The 19,989-nt window shown below is 44.9% G+C and overlaps 1 protein-coding gene across 1 annotated transcript in view; it reads right to left on the reverse strand.

Annotated features, from left to right (window-relative positions):
- met (MET proto-oncogene, receptor tyrosine kinase) overlaps positions 1-19,455 on the reverse strand; it is a 90,274-nt gene extending 70,819 nt beyond the window's left edge. Inside the window, exons 1-3 of the mRNA XM_080760951.1 lie at positions 19,062-19,455; positions 16,215-17,196; positions 15,333-15,584 (exon numbers count right to left, since the gene is read on the reverse strand). Of these exons, the coding sequence (XP_080617077.1) occupies positions 15,333-15,584; positions 16,215-17,196; positions 19,062-19,075 (1,248 nt within the window). The 5' untranslated portion in view covers positions 19,076-19,455. The remainder of the gene's footprint in view (positions 1-15,332; positions 15,585-16,214; positions 17,197-19,061) is intronic.
- Between the last annotated feature and the right edge of the window lie 534 nt (positions 19,456-19,989).

Genomic DNA, 19,989 nt, shown 5'->3' on the forward strand with positions numbered 1-19,989 from the left:
CATCACAACAGGGTTTTTGTGGGCCCTCTGGGGCCTCCTCTGCTGAGAGAACAATGCATCTCTCCTCCTGCGTCTCCCGGGGAGCCCAGTGCCGCTAATCACATTAACTATATGAAAGCTGGCTGAGTGACTGATGAGAAACCACCCGCACATCTCATTTTGCTCACACGGGAGAACAAAAATATCATCTTTTATCCAAAACTCAGCTAAAGAGTGACTTGTCATCAGGGCTACTGCTCATTGGACTTGGCACAAAGACTTATGGCGTCAGTGTTTTTCTTTCGTTGCTTGTACTTTTGCAGACTTTGAGTTAATGTGCCTCCAAAATGAGGGATGGCAACATGTACTGTAGGCTAATGCCGAGCACAGTGTTTTGGGGGCCAACAAACGAAGATTGTGATTCATTCACATCCTCTGAAATGGTGATGCCACATTGCTCAAATGAGAATTCCAGCACTGTACTGTACTGTAAATTGCACTTCTCAGTCTGGCCAACAGATTCGGCTACTGTCGTATAGCTTACAGATCAAAAAGGCCTCAGACAGATTGACTCGTGGTTTAACACAGTCTCATATTTACAGATGCGAGCTGTTGACAACAAACGTCACCCATACTTGGAGATGTTTCAGAAGATTCCTGAATAATAATAATAATAATGGATTGCGGTTTTATAGCGCTTTTCTATGCACTACGTGCTTACTCAAACGAAGCGCTTACAATGGTCCAGTCATTCATACATTGAATACATTCCATTTGTTTTAGTCGTCATTATTATGCAACCACATCAATGACAATATTACGGTCTGCAGTGCAACTATGCCCACTTCCAGCTAATGCCATTCTTTGAAATATGCATAAGCATAATAGCTTATAATATGCATAGTTTCATAATAAATATTAGTCCTGGATTTCCAATCCAAGTCTTTTCAAAAAAGGGGCCGAATTAGCAGTAGATATATATATATATTGTGACAGTATATTAAATGTGTTATTATGACATCAGGTCATTTTCAGGGCGTTAAAAACATCATAACACTAGTATTGTTTTACAGTCTTTGGCCACTAAAATATAGAAAATACAAAAAAATTATCCAATGCCAAAAATGTGTCGGGATCCTTCTTTTAACCCATTCTGACCGGGAACCCGTTTTGGTGTTAGCATCATGTTATGCTTTAGCTATTGAAAAATAGCAGATCTACAAGCTCATAGCGCGCCACCGAGTGGCGCGCTACGAGCTTGTAGGTCTGCTATTTTTTGAAAAATCGAAGAACGACTGACATTTTTAGAATCTGATCTCAGGTCAGAATGGGTTCATCAGACCAGCGTGTGTCCAGTGGAAACCTCGTATGAATCTGATCTCAGGTCAGAATGGGTTAAGTGACAGTAGGAGTACGACCATCAAGCGATTTTAAAAACGCGGCAGCTGCTGCTATAGCCTTATACTTACATGTGCAGTTAATTAGAGAGAAAACACATGAAAATGTTTGCATTATGGCGAACTGGCAAACACCGTGACCAATCATCATTTAAACTCACGTTCCATTTTTATCATTAGCGGTGGAACCCCCCTATTGATTAGATAACCCATTTTGGGCGGGAACCCCTTTTGGTGTTAGCATTATGTTATATGCTTTAGCTATTAAAAAATAGCAGATCTACAAGCTCGTAGCGCGCCACTCGGTGGCACGCTACGAGCTTGTAGATCTGCAATTTTTTTGAAAAATCGAAGAGCGACTGACATGGAAGACATTTTTTTAATCTGATCTCAGGTCAGAATGAAAACTGTCAGGACGTAGAAGACATTTTTAGAATCTGATCTCAGGTCAGAATGGGATAAGGGAGTGGGGGGGGGTGGCCCGGGGTGGGGTGGGGCGGGGCGGGGGAGGGGCGGCCGTTCTGCCATGCACCGCTAGAGACACTTCACAAAGAACTCCAGCGCTAATTGGCTCGTTTACGCTGAACGAGGCAGAGGTTGGATTCAATTCGGTGGGGGAATACATAATGCCGCCGGTCGCTACTAAGGGACCGTGAACTCTTAACGCGTTCTGGGCGGGAACCCCTTTTGGCGTTTTAAACATTAGGCCTTATATGTTATACTTCATGCTATTGAAAAATAGCAGATCTACAAGCTCATAGCGCGGCACCGAATGCCACACTATGTATGAACTTGTACTGTAGGTCTGCTATTTTTGAAAAATCGTGAAAATGTGCCTCAAATCTTTGAGTATTCTTGCAGAGTTTCAGTTTTTAACTCACATTTTTGCTTCTGGAGAGGTCCCCTGGAACGACACATTTTCAGATGGGGGTCGGCGGCATATTAAATATAATTTTTGGGGTCCTTGACATGAAATATTGAGAGCCACTGATATAGAAACATTAGGTTTTTCAGAAAAAATATAACTTAAAAAGACATTTTTTAAATTAAGTCAGGACTAAAAGGGTTAAAAAGATCTAAACCGACGTGTTCCATGAGTTATTCTGCCAAAAACCTGTTTTCTACGAAAATTCCTACTTCTTAGCAGTCTGGAATAATCAGTTCCATCCATGCGCCGCAGACACTTGGCAGAATCTTCACAGTGAAGACTTCACGGTGCGTGGAAGGAAAAAAAAAGAGAAAAAAGGTTGAAAACATCTCCTCGGGGCTATCGCGCTACCATGCAGAGAGCATGGTGCCTTTATGGGCCAGGACTGTCTGTCTCTCCCTCTCTCCCTCTCTCTTTCTCTGGTTCTAATTTCTGAGAGGATTTTTTGAGAGGTGGTTCGAAGCACAAGAAGACAGATTGAATACGTAATGAAAGACTGATGCAGCGCTTTAGTGTAATGCGAGTCCGGCCAGGTATGGAATCCACTGGTTGAGAGCTGCAGCAGGTCCACTGGCAGTTCACTGAAGCGCAGCCAGATAACCTGGGGTTGTAAGTAGTGCCATGTTCTGTGTTTCACTCTGTGTTCTCAGCAATGAGGTCCAGAGTTTAGCTTATCAGTGGAAAGGTGAACGCCAGGCCTGAACAATAAAGGCCTTCTCTCCTCTCCTCTTGAGTTGCAGCCCACGGTACACATAGCAGCCAAAGTGGACCCTTCATGGATTTTATCCCCGCATCTGTCCTGCATTAGTGCCGCTCACACAATACGCTCTCGAATAGTTATACAACAGAATGAAATAATAAGCATGTTGTAAAACAACAACTCTATAATGTCCCTAAATATTTCCAAAGACGGATAAACAATTCTTGGGCTCTGACTTCATCATCGACGACGAGGCCTGAAATGACAAGCCTCTGTCGGTCCTCCCAGGGCTATAGTAGAGCCACCGTTGTGTCCGGCTAAAAACAAACAAACTGTGAATGTGTTGTAAACACAGAATGTGTTTTTCATGGATACAGTAGCAGTGGAAGAGGCGTACGTACGTACAGAAAAAAAACATCCATCCTCGTGTATTTATCCAGCACCAATTACCAATTAGTGAAAGTGTCTATTCAATTGCAACGGCAACATCTCTTAAGACAATTTCCTCTACACCCAGCCCCCTATTATGTAACGTTGTGGATATTCAAAGACAAGCTCCAAATTTCTTATACGAAATGCCAGTAAGCCACAAAAATATTCCACATATTGTATACTTTTTGAAATATTTTACTTTACTACTTCTATGGAAGTAGTATTTAGTGTCTATTAGTGGCTGTGTGTTTTTCAACAGGTTGTCCCTTATTATGCCATACTGATGTGGATTATCTTAATTTTGTACTATTATTATTGCTATTGTTGTAGCATAGTACTTTGTGGACAGCACAAATTTTCATTTTGCTTCTTGTACCACTCGTAAAAGTCGTGACAAATAAATCCTTCTTCACTTTCGATTCAAGTCAAAGGGGCTCTGACAGACAGGGCTGAAACCATGATCTGACAGGGCTGAAACCATGATCTGACAGGGCTGAAACCATGATCTGACAGGGCTGAAACCATGATCTGACAGGGCTGAAACCATGATCTGACAGGGCTGAAACCATGATCTGACAGGGCTGAAACCATGATCTGACAGGGCTGAAACCATGATCTGACAGGGCTGAAACCATGATCGAATTTGGACGACTGACGTCACAGGCTGGCCAAATGTGACCAAATTTGACTGAGAGTCTGCCATTGGACTTTTTAGAATTTTCGTTTTTTTCGTTTTGGATATGGCTTATAGAGTAATGTCTTGCAGAAAAAAGCGAGTTGAGAAAACAGGCTTGAAAGGTTCACTTTTGTGGTCTCTAACATTACACCTAGCTACATGTTTAAGCATTTATTTCATATTTCATATTCATGTGGTCCACATGAATCCACTTTGTTATTCAACCTGTGGGGCACATAGCATGTTGTTTGTAGTCATATCAGAGCGTGAAGTAGTGCCAGGCCCTTGGGAATGAAGTGGAGAGTGCCAATAAGAGAGAGAGAGAGAGAGAGAGAGAGAGAGAGTGAGAGTGAGAAAATGACAGAGAAGGAGTGAACGCACGACGAAGAACATCGCCTGGCAGTCTGGAACACAGCAGTGCAAAAGGAAGGGGGAAAAGTCTTCACAGAGATCGCTCATTTTTATTGCTTACCCGCATTTAGCTTTTTGAATTTGACTGTTTTCAGCAAGTGTCACACATGTAAAAAGGAGGAAAAAAGAGAACGAAAAATGAAACAGACCAGGACAAAAAATACACTTTATATTTAGATGGTTAAAGTTTTCTACAGAAACATGGTGGTCTCTTCCAAAACCTCATCCAAAATGTTCAGACTAAAAGGCTTTACTCTTAAAACACATGCGACAGAACCTATTTCTAACTGCCATGTATTTCAAAGTGTTTTCGTGAGGGCTTGCAGGTGGCGGCCATTTGTGTTTAAACGGCTGTTTTAACCCACAGAGAGATGGACGCTATATAGGCGCAACAATGTATCATTGTACTACTTTTTCACACGCATAGAAATCCTGGAAGTTGGCATCTCTCCTCACAGTGTTTCTCTCTGTCTCCCTCTCTCTCACACTCGCACGTGTACACACACACACACACACACACGCGCACGCACGCACACTAAAGATCGTGCCAGAATAATGCATGTTTTAACTACATCTGCCTGCTTTATATGCTCCCAAACCCTTCAGGCCTGGAGCCAGAATTGTTAATGCTCCGGACAAGAAGATGTTTTGAGTTCACAATGCGGGCTTTTCGGTTCCGCATTTTACTTTAAGCAATGTTCCATGTTCCAAGGTGTGTGCCATGCAAACTCGTAATAACACTGGTTTCATGCATCACAATGGAAACATGGAGTATGTTAGCATTTTTTCCAAAACAACAAAATAAACTAGTAATTTCTTCCATTTGTATACATGACAACGGCTAATTCCGGCTTCTTATAAAAACGAAAATAACCTCCGGACGTTGTTGGGAAAGCATTTTCACTCTCTCTCTCTCGTTTGTCTCCATCCAATCAAGGCGGTGTTGGCACAGAGCGATGCGCTGACCAAATAAAGGTCAATGACTGTAAAAAAAGAAACCGTTCAATTCCCAGAAATGCAACTCAGTCAGTCACCCTCAGGTGGGAGCTTGTCTTTCTCCTGCATAATATGATTCAAACTGGGATGACTGATGAATAAGTGATAAGATCAAAGCTCAGCAGAGACAAGCTGTGTCCTGGGGTCTCGATCATTGGGTTCTCAAAGTGGGGTCCGGGGACCTCCAGGGCTCTTTGAGGGAGTTCCAGTATAGGTCCCCATGCTAAATGACATAGTTAGGAACCAAATAGACCCATATGGGTCTGTCTGTAACTCTGAGAGTGTACAAACGGAACCAAATGGACCCTATAACAGCTCCATTTGGTAACATTTGTACACTCTCAGAGTGGACCCTAACAGGTCCATTTGGTAACATTTGTACACCACTCTCAGAGTTAAATTAACATTGATTATACAATATACATTGGAGTGCCAGAGATAGAAATGCCATTAAATGGGGTTCCGTAGCCTAATGCATGTCAATTATTAAATTAAAATGGTTGAGAATCACTGCTAGAGAGCTGTACAAATCTTCTCTTACGGGGGTCCCTGGCATATATTTTCAAATGGGGGGTCCAAGTGCTAATAAATGTAAATTTGGGGGTCCTTGACATGAAAAAGATTGAGAACCACTGGATAGATACCCTGTTTGTGGTGCATTGTTTGGGAGCGTAGCCGGGTGATAAAAGCCATGCAAGTGTACGGACAAGGAGGTACTGGAACGCTGGGAGGTGTGTAGGTGTGTGTGTGTGTGTGTGTGTGTGTGTGTGTGTGTGTGTGTGTGTGTGTGTGTGTCTATGTGTGTGTGTGTGTGGGGGGGGGGGGGGTGTCTTTCTCTAGTCGCCCTCCATTACTTGAGTACACAGCCAGGAACAATCCTCGGCTTTCCATTGTGTGGGGATTACTGGTTGACAGGAATGGGGGGGGGGGGGGGGTGTTGGGGGTTATCCTACTCTAAATCCTGGCCATACTCTGAAGTGGTTCGGTGTCCACTTCCATTTGGTCAAATAATTAGAAGCAAAGGTTAAGGGTTAGAGAAGTCACCATGGGGCTCAAATTCCGCGACTGGCTATAGGAAAACATGGGTAAATGGTGCATTTATATAGCGCCTTTATCCAAGGCGCTTTACATAGATTGTGCATCAATTCACCCATTCACACACATTCATACACGATGGCGGTACCAACCAGCACATCGGGAGCAATTTGGGGTTCAGTGTCTTGCCCAAGGACACTTCGACATGTAGACAGGAGGAGCCGGGATTCGAACCACCGACCCACAGATCATTGGACGACCTGCTCTACCTCCTGAGCCACAGTCGTAGGTGAAACAAGTTATTGCATGCGGTTATTATACACTGCTCTGTGCTCTCAATAACTACCACCAATGATGTGCAAGTGAACCAGGCCATGATAATAGCAGTGGTCTGCTCATTCACAAAGGGGAAAAAGAAACCACAAAAGAAAATAGGAGAGGCCGCATTCTCTTTTTATGCACCAAAATTATGGAATACAATTCCTCTGGAAATCAGAGAGGCCAACTCCACCAACATTTTCAAACCAAAACTAAAAACACACTTCTTCAATTAGCCTTCTCCACCCTACCGTAGCACTTTATTGAGGCTCATCATGTAGTTTTTTTTCTCTTAACAAATATCTTAAAGGCTGGACCTTCTCATGCCTATTTTTATCTCGATGTCTGACTTTATGCACATTCACCGTCTTGTCTTGTATTGTGTTTGATATAACCTATGACCTAACTGTAAAGCACTTGATGTATGTCCTGCCTGTGAAGCACTTTGAACTGCAACCCTGTATGAAAAGTGCTATATAGATAAAGCTTATTATTATTATTATTATTATTCAAGAGTGAATTGTGCATGGCAGTGTTGATGCAAGATGCATGGTTTTGCAAACTTGGTAAAAAAAAGCTTGAGTACTTTGAAAATGGTTGACTAAGATTCATCAGTGTAGGTTTAAATCAAGCATACTAAATACTATACACTGGATTAAATGACATCATCTATACAGGCTTTAGCAGCCCACACGGTTTCCTATCTGCGCAGAGTACCAAGCACATCAGCTGCAATTTGGCTTAGTCAAAGACCATGATATCATAATAAATCAGTGGCATTGTGCATAGCTTTTACATGTTGCCTTGATTAAAGAAAACAAAAAAAGTAGTTTGTTATTAATTAGCACTTGGCAGAAATTGTCTTCCTTGGTGCTGTGTGCCCACAGGCATGACCGCCTGGGCCAACGGGGGGGGGAGGGGGGGGGGGGGGCATTTTGCTGCTCCAGTGAACTTAGCGATTATGATCCTTTGAACGGGCACTGGACTCTGACTTAAATGACAAAGCCGACGGACAGTATACGGCAGCCGAAGGAAATGAGAATGTGCGAGTTAGGGAGGTGGGGGTGGGTCGAGGTGAGGGCACGGAGAGGAGGGAGATTGTGTTTGTTCCTTTAATTCAGAGTGTGGGGGCTGAGACAGATAAGCATCCACGCAGCGCAGCGCGGCTCAGCGCAGCTCAGCGGAAAGCAGGATATCACCATGTGCTGAAATGGAGGAGTGGGAGGCAGTGGCCTGCATGCTCCTCTTTCTCCTGATTAGAAAAGATGGCTCCGGGGCTCCTGACTCATATAAGCTAGAGCAAAGAGAATCTCCTCCGTGGTTTGACACTGAACCAGTGTATCATGACTGAGTGGCCCCCGGGCGTTATTGGCAAAGTGCGTCTGAAGCACTGAGGAGGAAAAGGCATTTAAGAACATCCCACATCAGGAGCGTGCGTCGCTGTGAGGCAGCAAAGATATTAAGAGGAGAGTGTAATCTCATTAGTGCATGCGTGTCAGACGAGGAAGTTTACATGTTCATCGCTCCGTGATGAGCATCTGGGAACGAAGGGCTGTTTGTGTTATTGGAAGACAGGCTGCAAGCGTGGACGTTTTTTACCCCCCTTTTTATTACCTCGGCGGGTCAGATAAGATGTGCACACAACCCCCAGCACACGCACACGCACGCACACACACACACACGCTCGACAGAAGGCAGCAGGACAGTGTTTTCTGAAATGAGAAACTGCACCACTTTGCTAATGATTAACTATGTGAATACAGAAAATAAACACCGACATGTACCACAGAAATGACACGGAAAGTAATCGGAAATTCCAGCAGTTGCCAAACAGGACAGAACTGACATAATGCTGGTGAAGTGGAGGAGAATTGGATGTTGAAATTGACTGGACTTGCTGTACCGTTCGTGACTGAACAAGTACCCAAAGTCCTGTGGGATATAGTTTCATATGAATCACCTCACCTACTGTACGCTTGGATTGAGGAATTACTTCATCAGTTAAACCTTGGCTGATTATTAAGAACAGGAAACACTGCGTGAAAAGAGGAGTTAACGGGCAATTATGGGCACTGTATTTTGCCCGTAAACCTCAAGTTTAGCGGGCATATACAGTAATATACGGTAATATACAGGTGTGATGGTACAATTCGGGAGTTTACGGGAGTTTGTTGGAAAGATTAACGGGAGTTTCCTGTAATATACACATCCGTATTCCAAGCTTTTTGCGCAGTGAAATGTATATTAACTGATAAAAGTTATGGAGGGTTATTAGAGGTTATTGAAATGATTCCATATAGGGCCATTAGCTAAAAGAAAGACTTGTTTTTTAACCAGTTTGTGACTGTGAGAATGCATCTGGTCGGCAGGTGCCCGTGCGGGCACCAGTGACTGACTGCCAGCGGGTTGAGACCCAAGTTCTCTGCTGGCACGTAGAGGAGCCTGTCTGGGCATGGCTGCCCAGTGACACACACACCAGCAAGGAGGGGTGGGGAGGGAGGGATGGTGTGTGTTTGTGTGTGCAATGTGTGTGTGTGTGTGTGTGTGTGTGTGTGTGTGTGTGTGTGTGGGTGGGTGGGCGGGCGGGCGGGTGGGGGCTAGAGGATTTGACGGAGCATGCAGCTGCAGGGTCTCATCAGACACGTGTACTTTTTATACGCAAAACATATAAATTTATGATGCGGGTCGGGATGGGAAGATAATGATACGTGTGTGCCCTAAAATTATAGCATTTTGCCAATGTGTGTGGCTTTGTGTGAGTGTGTGTGTGGCTTCGTGTGAGTGTGTGCGTGCGAGCAAGCATGCGTGCGTGTGTGCGTGCGTGCGTGTGCACACGTGAGCATGCTTGTGAGCCGAGTGAGGTGCAGGTTATCAAAACAAAACAGATCTAATCTCTCTCAACACACACGGTACAACATGCACTACTTCCTTATCAAAACGATGGCTTATGTGGTGCTGAATAGAAGAAGGATAGGACCGGACAGGACAGGGCAAGAACTTAACACGTATTCTCATTCTTTTGTCGAACGCCCCGCTGTTGTTTGTTGGGACACCGGCCCTGCTGTGAGCTGAGCTGTGTGTGTGACCTGAGAAGAACAGAGCACGCAGGGCTCAGCTGGCCCACTTTAGTGGTGCTGTGAGCAGGCTGAGGCATGTGAGGGATAACAGTGTTCGACATCAACCACAGAACCCACGGAAATGGCAGGAACAACGTGTACTTAAAGATATCTAGTTTGTTGTTTCCTAAATGAGATGTACTCCAGCTTGACACTCCTTAGCCTAATACATCCACTGACCCAAACCATGTGGATCCCCCCTCAGATGACTGAGCAGTGAGATATTTGGTTTCTGGTTTAAATCTGCTGCTGCACTGGTCATGCAAGCGAACCTATCGGAAACTGAACCCATTACCAGGATTATGCACACCAAGTTATGCACAGATCCCACGTATCAACGTGTCATTCAAACAGCTTTTTCCCCACGGCTATCCGGCTCCTCAACGCTGCTGGTGTCCCCCCTGACCCCCCTTTATCCTCCCTCCACCCCCACTCAGAGTGGAATGGACTGACTGGACTGACTTGTGCTCTGAACGGATCACTTGAACTCTCTTTTTATTCACTATTCTTTGCACTGTCTTGTCCTGTTTTGCACTTGTCCTAATGTTGTAACTGCTGTCCCACCAAACCAAATTCCTAAACATGTTTACATGTCATGGCAATAAAGTCTTCTGATTCTGATTCTGAACTCAATCCGTTGAGAGAAGACACACAACTCACGGACTGCAGCTTTAATTCTAGGTTACAGGAGCTGTCGATGCTGGCACACAGTAACACCCTAATCAAACACATCCACAATTACTGTAATGTCATTACCTTCAGCTGTGTTTACCCATCAAAAATAAACTCTGTGATAAAGACTTATCATTTTCAACTGTACTCCCCCCCCCCCCCCCCCCTCGGTCCTTCTGCTCAATGCTATGTAAATGCTTCATTATCTGCAAATAACATCCAAGCAAATCCAATGTAAGTAGCCTACTGAACTGCAGACTGGCAAGTTCTCTTAATTGAAAGTGTCTTAGATGCTGGGAATCAGCAAACAGATCCTTATTCTGCATCATAATCAGGAATTATTAGGGATTTCTTGATGGGGTAACATAAAATCAATGCCCCGGCCGCGTCCCGCAAGTGGTGGCCAGCGTGGTGTCTTTTCTAGACACACTTTTAAACTTGCTCATTAAAACAAGGAGGCTTAATTAAAATGACTGTCCATCAAAAAGCTTCTTCCACTGTGGAATTATATTACAAAGCCTGCACTCAATCAGGTCTCAGATTCAATTTAAAAGCAATCAGCATTTGGTGGGTTTTCGCGAATCAATGGTAATGCGATGATATTTTTGACCTCAAATGTGGCTGTTGGTTATTTTTAACCCCCCCTCGCCCCACCATTCAGTGTTTGTCCCCTCTCTCTCCCTCTCTCTCTCTAGACTTATGAGAGTGGGTTGCCAGTCGTGTTGGGGACATTCCATCCCCAATGCCATTCCTCTACACATTGCATTATCCAGCAAAATGGCCCCACATTTCTCTCTTTTCCTCTAAACTAATATCATCAAGAACTAGCAGCAAGCGCCACGGGCCAAATCGATAGTTTAAAGAGCCTCTCTCTCTCTCTCTTGATGTTTTGTGTACAATGTCATAGTGAGGAATTGTAATTAGTTCTGCTGATCTGTGTCTTTGTGAGTAACTGACAGCAACCCCCCTCGGGACATAAATAGGCCGTGTAGAAGCCTGAAAATGAAAACAGCCGCGTTGCGTCAAAGCGAACAGACGAAAACACAAGGCGCTTCGCCTCCGTTACATCATCTATCATACGTATCGCTCTCTTTAAATTGGAGTTAAGAGGGAAACGTCGGAGTTGACAACCACCACTTAAAGACTTCAAACATGCTCTTACACACAGCGGGTCCCACAGCCTCCTCCAAAATTCCCGTCGGGGAGTTTTCCATAGAGAAATACAGAGTATGTCGATGGAGCCGAAATACTCTCGTATAAGTGTTAAGCTTGTGGCGTGTGTCTCTGCGGAGCGCCACAACTCTGGAGCGTTTACAGCTTTTTATGATTTTATGGCCTTCACTTATCGCCGTCTTAATTCACGATAAGGGAGAGTTCTACTTGCCATATGCCACTGAATATGGTCCATAATAAATCTATTAGGCAGGCCTATGATTAGATGCTTCAACTCCCAGCTATAAACAAAGACCAGGAGGTCAGGTGGTCAGTTAGTGAATGTTCGTTTGTCTCACAGGAATCCTTATTTTTCCTGACAGGAGGGGAATACCGGTCAACCTCTAAAAAAACCCTCTCGTCTGTCATAAAGAATTTGTATTATTGCTTTGTGTTAAAAGGTATTTTGGCTCCGGGCATTCAACTCTCGACATTGTGATCATTTCTCAGACAGCGCTGTATAGTGTGACCAGTGTTTGGACAGTAACGACAGGTCACTCACCTCTGAAGTGTGAATGTTATAAAACGAGCAGGCCGGTCACTTGTTCAGGACAGACATTGTGTGTTGATGTTGTTGATGTTGCCTTTGCTCCAAATCAAGGAGATAAAGACTCTAGTCTAGTCTGAGTGTACGTGTACAGGAATCTTGGTGTGTGTGTGTGTGTGTGTGTGTGTGTGTGTGTGTGAGTAAGACAAATAGAAAAGGGATCGGAAAGTGAATTAACACAGTTTGGGGGTCTAGAGACAACACAGCTGTCTGCTATAGAAAAGCAGCATTGAATGATTCAATAGTGCTCATATAATTATACCGAACGCAGAGAAACTCCTGCACCTCAAGCAAAACTGATGTCATGCTTTCTTCTCTACCGTGTAATCAAATGAGTCAAGGGGAAAAGAATGTTTGATAAGACAGTTCCTCTTCTGAGTGATCTAAAGTCTAAACAACTGCCATGATGCTTCCAATAAAGATGGGCGCGGGCGGCACACTGCCATAGTTAGATGTTCAATTCCCACTGAACCTCAAACTGAAACAAATGCATTATTAAGGCACTTCATGAAAGCTTCCAACAAATGCTCCTGTACAGATCGATCCTAATTGGTACTACTTAACCAGAGCAGTGTGCCTGTTTTGGAGGGAACTTGCACACTTTCTGATAACATTTGCAGACTTACAAATTACCAAAACCATTCAGAAAGCATTTATGCGTTACAGATGTATTTTGAAGTTTACCACATGATGCAACAGGTGTTTACTGTAAGTGGTGAGGGCAGAGAAAGAGAAAGAGAAAGAGAAAGAGAAGAGAAGAGAAGAGAAGAGAAGAGATGGAAGGCATCGGCAGTGCAACAGGCTAGTATCCATGGGAGGTCATGGGATCACCTTCCGCCCAGCTGCTGATGTCCTGTTTTTGCAGAGCCATTCATCACGGCTCGCTGATAGGCAGATATGCAATGCCTCAATGCCCCCCATGCATTCCTCACCCACCCCCCGCCAATCCTGCCTACATGTAATTGATGGGAGCCAGTGTCCTGGGGTGTATCGGCCATCTAAGGTGCATGCCATGCACTCGCTATAGTCGTTATATCAAAAGGTTCGTTTGACTCCAGCTCATCAACTTAATCACCCGATCCAGTTGAAACACTAAAGCCACAAGTACTGCAATAGGTGAGTAACTACCACAGTTTCAAACAAGTTACACATTTGACTAACTTCACATAGTTCGGTCATAAGGAAGATACTGCAGTTCAGTTCAGTAATAGTCAAAACATTTTGTTGCATTGCAATGCATTGTAAGCATGTAGGTCTGCTATTTCCGCGGAATGTTTGCCTAACATGCCCGGAATAGAGATTTTAGTGGTTAATGACCCCTGGCTTATCTTTGCCATCTGAACAATGGTGCCAATTGTGCCAAACATGTTTCACAACACCGTCACCACCTGCCAACAGTATAACACTGTGCATGTCAAACTATGATGATGCACAGCATCCCCTCACTTCTTTGTGGTCTATACTGTTGTATACTATTACTCATGAATCAGAAATACCTTAAAAGTAATTGGTAAAAAACCCTATTAACATCCTCGCTCAAAGGGATCCGAGTCGTCACCCGACCACAAGTAATGTACTACCGGTAATGTACTACCCATGGAACAGGTAATGATGATGTCAGAGGAGGCATGTGCAGATATTGACAGGCTCCTCTGGCAGGCTGCTCAGACCGTTAAATTCATGTCACTATTGATCAGGTGATTTAACGGATTGATCCGCTCCTCTGTGATGGATTGGAGGACAGAGACGAGGCAGATCGAGGGAGCATGCAGGGAAGACCTCCGTCCGGACGGGGAGGAGCCGGGAGTAATGGTACGAGGAGATAATCAACCCAGGTCTGTCTGTCAGCGTTAACAACCATGCTTTACCAACAGCATCTTGAGACTAGAATGGACATTCATGTTCCATGGTAAGGGAAGGGAGGAAAGATGATTTAACCACTTCTTTTTTTTTTAAGCTGATATTGTAGATCGTTTATTTATTTATTTTCTCCACTATTTATTTTTTTATGATCAAATAGGGAAGTGAAAGTGGTAAATTCTTAGGCTATGGAATTTGCCTCAGTATTGGGAAATGAGGGTGCACACAATATGACGATATTGTACTCTTTTGTATAGTTTTATAATAATTCAACAATAATATAACGTGAGGTTGTCACAACAATGGTCCCAAGGCACAGCTGGACTTGGTCTCACGGCACAACAACAGTTTTGGAAGCGCTGACCTACTGCAGTTAACTAGTATTGACACAGTATTATAGATATTTAGGTATTGACACAGTATTATAGATATTTAGGTATTGACACAGTATTATAGATATTTAGGTATTGACACAGTATTATAGATATTTAGGTATTGACACAGTATTATAGATATTTAGGTATTGACACAGTATTATAGATATTTAGGTATTGACACAGTATTATAGATATAGGTATTGACACAGTATTATAGATATAGGTATTGACACAGTATTATAGATATTTAGGTATTGACACAGTATTATAGATATTTAGGTATTGACACAGTATTATAGATATAGGTATTGCACAAAATGTGCAGCTGCTCAGTCAAATGTCACATGATATCACATACATACGTACGCTTATCTATGGAACAAATATGCAAATAAAAACAGTTTTTTCTTATACAGCCTGACACACACACACACACACGCGCACACGCACACACAAGGATAAGTGATACAGGTTCTCCTGTAAGATCTAAGAGAACTCCAAGAGAGAAAATATAACTATTTACAGTAGCTGCGCGCTGCGAGCCACAACACACAGCTGGAAACACAAGCTGTACGAGAAGAACAGCTTCATCAAAGTCAGTTTAGGGACTTGATAAAGAACACACACACACACACACACACACACACACACACACACGGGCGCGCACGGTTCTTACCACATTGTAGCAGGACTTCTTGTCGGAGCCCGTGAAGTGGTAGGGGTCCACGGTGTTGCACTTGCTCATGTATCTCTTGAACAGGTTGTTGATGTTGTCCAGCGAGATGACGCAGACGGCGGAGTGGGCGGTGGGCTCCGGGGAGTTGGGCTGGCTCCGGGCGAAGGCGGCGAACAGCACGTCGTCTCCCTCCTCCACCTTCAGCTGCTTCTGCAGGTCGGGGTCGTGGCCCACCTTGACGACGGTGGCCGCCTGTGTGTCACGCAGGGTGGGGTTGTTGTCACCATTATTATATTATAATAATCGTCTAATCGCAAATTGTTTGAGGTTTGAGAGTTATTTGGTCATATTCGTGACGTAATCTTGTCCACGTTGTAAAAACGAAAATTTGTATAAATGTATTATGTGTATTGCTTGGTATATTTCAGTTATTTGTCATATCTTCCCTGTGAACTTTTTTTAAATTACGAAACCTATAGAGAGATGACTTCCCCACACCCGGTAGGTAATTTGGAGCAGGTGCGATGATGACGAGGCATAAACAATGTAGAAAGGAGGGACACCCGCACACCGCTACTTGCTAGGTTCAGAGCATTTATTTAAGAAGCAATGTTTCGGTCTTGCGACCTTTCTCAGGCTTGAGGAAGCCTGAGGAAGGTTGCAAGACCGAAACTTCTTAGATAAATGCTCTGAACCTAGCAAGTGGCGGTGTGCGGGTGTCCCTCCTTTCTACATTATTACGAAAACTAAAAGGCAAACGGAATTGTCATTTCTACTCATAGTGTTCCAATTTCCAATGCAAAAAAAACCCCAATAAAAATCGTTAATCGCAATTAATCATCAACTTAAACCGTGTAATGGTGACAGCCCTACGATAATTACCTGCACGACGTTGAACACCTTCAGGTCCTCCACGGAGCGCCGCCGCCTCCTCTTGTCCGGAGCGATGCACTCCAGAGGCATCTCCACGTAGCGGCGGATCTCCAGGTCGGAGGAGCACATGCGGACGATGCGCGTGTGGTAGGCCTCCGAGTCGCGGCTGGCCCGCTGCACGGTGAGGAAGTAGGTGAAGGGCCCGCTGTGGAAGGAGTGCACGTAGCGCAGGTAGTAGTTCCCGCGCAGTGGCGGGATCAGGTCGATGTACGAGCGGTTGGAGAAGAAGGTGAAGCCGTTCTGGCTCGTCTTCATCTTCCTCACGGACATGGTGTGGGGGTGGGGCTCTCCGGCGGAGACGTTGCTCTGCGGGCCGGGGATCTCTGAGTTCCCGACAAAGAACTGGATGAAGTTGCTCTCCACGTTGAGCACCTGGGAGCCCGACGGGCCGGTGACCCGGTTGGGGTCGCTGGGCTGGAACCTGTCGCTGTTGGGCTGGAACCGGGACTGGAAGCAGTAGACCTCCTGGTCCACGCGCTGGAGGCCGGCGGTGCCGTCGTCCAGCACGTGGCGCCGGCAGACGCCGTGGTCGGCCGAGCCGCAGCTGAACAGGCCCTTGTCGTACATGGTCTCCACCAGCAGGGCCAGGTTGTGGTTGTCCATCGGCTGGGTCTGGGGCTGGCCGGCGCTGCTCTCCTGCTTCCGGCAGGTCTGGTTCCCAAACAGAGGCCCCGTGTGGAACTCGGACAGCACCTCCAGGTCCGGCGACAGGGCGTAGATCCGGTTGACGGCGCCGACGTATATGATCCCGTTCAGCGTCACCAGGTTCTCGATGGTGGTGTTGGCGGTGAACGTGGGGAGGTCGTAGGTCACCGAGAGGTTGAGTTTGGGGTCTTCGGGCGATTTGTCGCACTGGCTCCTCGCCCTGGGGGGGCACAGGGCCCAGAGGAGCACGACCGTGAGAGCGGCGTCCAAGGAGCGGGGCTTCATCCTGTTCCAAAAATAAGAGACGGCGAAATGAGAGATGACAATTTTAAAGCATTCCCGATGCAAAGAACAAAGAAGAATCCAAAATATTGATCAAAGAAATGGCTACAAATCAGCATCCTATCACCACACTAATGTCTGAACAGATGGGGGCCTTTCTAGTTTCAAGTCTGACAGCATAGAATAAGCAGGGGGGAATCTCTGACTAAATAAGGATCAGTGGGAGAGACTCATTTTCCATTTTCCAGTCTCACAATTGGAGCTACTGTGTGTTTGGTGTCATATGGTTTGCTGCTCACTGTACTACAGCTTCGAAAAGTGAAATCATTGCCGATTACGTGATTCGGGGTGTTATGGCCACACAAAGACTGGATATCAACTTCATGGTCAGCACTGCTATACTGTGACTCCACTGACCCACAGACAAGCCAGCCAGCAGTGAGCCTGCACCACGTTGACCTGTCTGTGTCTGTGGTCCTTTTAGCTCTGTTTCCCAACCGGCCACAGCACGAGTCAATTGGGTGAATCACACACCGGCGGGCTCACTCCGAAGGCCAACGCAACACCCACGGGGCTAAGTTTAGACAGCGTTCTCTCAAGGGAGCGGCAGATAAACTCAATTAAAAAAAGGGGGGGGGGGGGGGGGAGACCCGCTGGGCAAAATGATAAATAGCCCTGTGCCTAAATGGAAATCCACTGGGAGATCCTTTTACAGGGAGAGAGAGAGAGAGAGAGAGAGAGAGAGAGAGAGAGAGAGAATAAAGATTTGCGTGATATCTTAACAAAATTAAGATTTGCATGATATCTGAATCTGACCTTCACACAAACCGTGGATGTCAATCACAATGCAAGTTAATAGTAAACAATGCTGGGTTATTGCTCCTTTTTAGATGCAATTCTCCAATAGTGCATGACTGATCAGTGCCAAATTTTATTCAATCATTTAAATATTTATTAGGAAATAACACCTCGTGATGGTCTTTCTTATACTTCACTCAACACTCTGAGGGAAATAACAATAACACCAGTTAAGTGAGCTGTATAGTCAGCCCTAGCATAACAAACGGAGCAGGTGTGTGTGTGCAGCCAAAACGTGGTGTGTGTGACTGTGAGTAACTTGTTATTAGTTGGTGTAAAAAAAATGGTGTAAAAATACATGAGTAAAACGGGGAATAATAGAAAGACGTGAAGCTAGTTCACACCATTATTGCACTGCACTGCACACCTGCATCCGACAGGATTCATTTACAACACTGCGGGGTGGTCAGGGTTGTTTGAACGCACAAAGGGGGGTCAGTGCAGTGAGTGCAACAGTGAAATTGAGAGGAAAGTGACTCACGCCATGGGGGGGGGGGTGAAACGAAAACACCACTGAAGCAAGTGTACAGGATTGTGAATTTCAAAACAACATTTCAACAGCGCGAATTCCACAGGACTGACTGCAATTACAGTTGTCCGTCCGTCGCCAGGCAGTCTGTCCTTATCAGAACAGAGTCGAGTCGACGTGCAGAACTGCAGATCAATTCAGAACCACGTGAAATAACGCAAACAGTAGCTGAAGTCATAAACGGACGGACGCACGCCGGAGATGTATCATAATAAACAAATGGGGCACCCCCCCCCCCACACACACACACACACACACACAGTAAAAGTCCTCAACGTTATTTATCCACAATCATGATGTAACAAAATCATGATGAGAAAGGCTAATATGAAACCAAATGGAGACTTCTTTGTAGAGTTAAATACAAATGAAACCAAATGGACCCTTTAATTAACTAGCAAATGGAACCAATTGGAGCCTAATTATTAGTGAAATACAAATGTTATTATTGTGCAGCCTTATGAACCGGGTACAACACTCACCTGTTAGTGGGCATCTGTTTTCCAGGTTCCTGTACGTATAGTATCAAATCATATTCCTGTGCAGTGCTCTCTGGAAGCGAGAGTCGCCTGCCCGTGTCCACGTTTTTCTTCTGGTCTGTCTGGACTTTCTTAATCAAGTCCCTAAAACTGATGCGGCGTGTCGTGTCGTGTCGGCGGAGGACTTTGAATGATGAAGCTGCTGCTGTTTCTTCTTCTCGTACAGTTGTGTGTTTAATTCCACTCCAGCTGTGTGTCTCTGTGTGTGGCGCGCAGCGCGCAGCTAAAATAGTTATATTTTCTCAAACGGATAGCGGTTAGTTACAAACATACGGGAGGACCTGTGAGTGAGAGCTCAGAGGAGACCTGTGTTATCCTAGGATGAGACGCGTGTGTGTGTGTGTGTGTGTGTGTTTGGGGTCACCCAAAACGCGGCACTGTCCCTGAGCTCCGGCGCGCCAGACGCCCCGCCTCCCTCTCCTCTTCTCTCTATGAGGGGTCTCGTGAATTCAGGTGTAGAACAGAAGTGAAGGTGTGTTTTTTTCTGTCAAGCAAAGCACTCATTGGGCCTATTTACATTATTTTAAAAAGAAAAACAAACTTTTTTTCAAGCAACAACCCGCATGTGCAAATTCCAGCCTAATATTCTCAATTCCCATGATAATAATGACCCATTATAGCAAACGTCTGAGAGAAGATAGCTAGCCTAAAGGACGTGGTTGCATCATGGTGTTATATAGCCGTTAATTTTGTTGTAAAACTTTCATTGTCTTTGCCCATTTCACCCGACTTTCATTCCCAGCATGGCAGCATGCAGTCCTCGGGACCAGTGTGGTGTGTGTGTGAGTGAGTCAGAGCTCTCTGGTCTTCAAGTTAGAATGGTGCACAGAACACTCACTCAGCCGTAACTAAGTTATAATAAAGGCTAAAC

This window comes from Protomyctophum bolini (genome assembly GCF_963924005.1).
Source record: "Protomyctophum bolini genome assembly, chromosome: 4".
NCBI lineage: Eukaryota > Metazoa > Chordata > Actinopteri > Myctophiformes > Myctophidae > Protomyctophum > Protomyctophum bolini.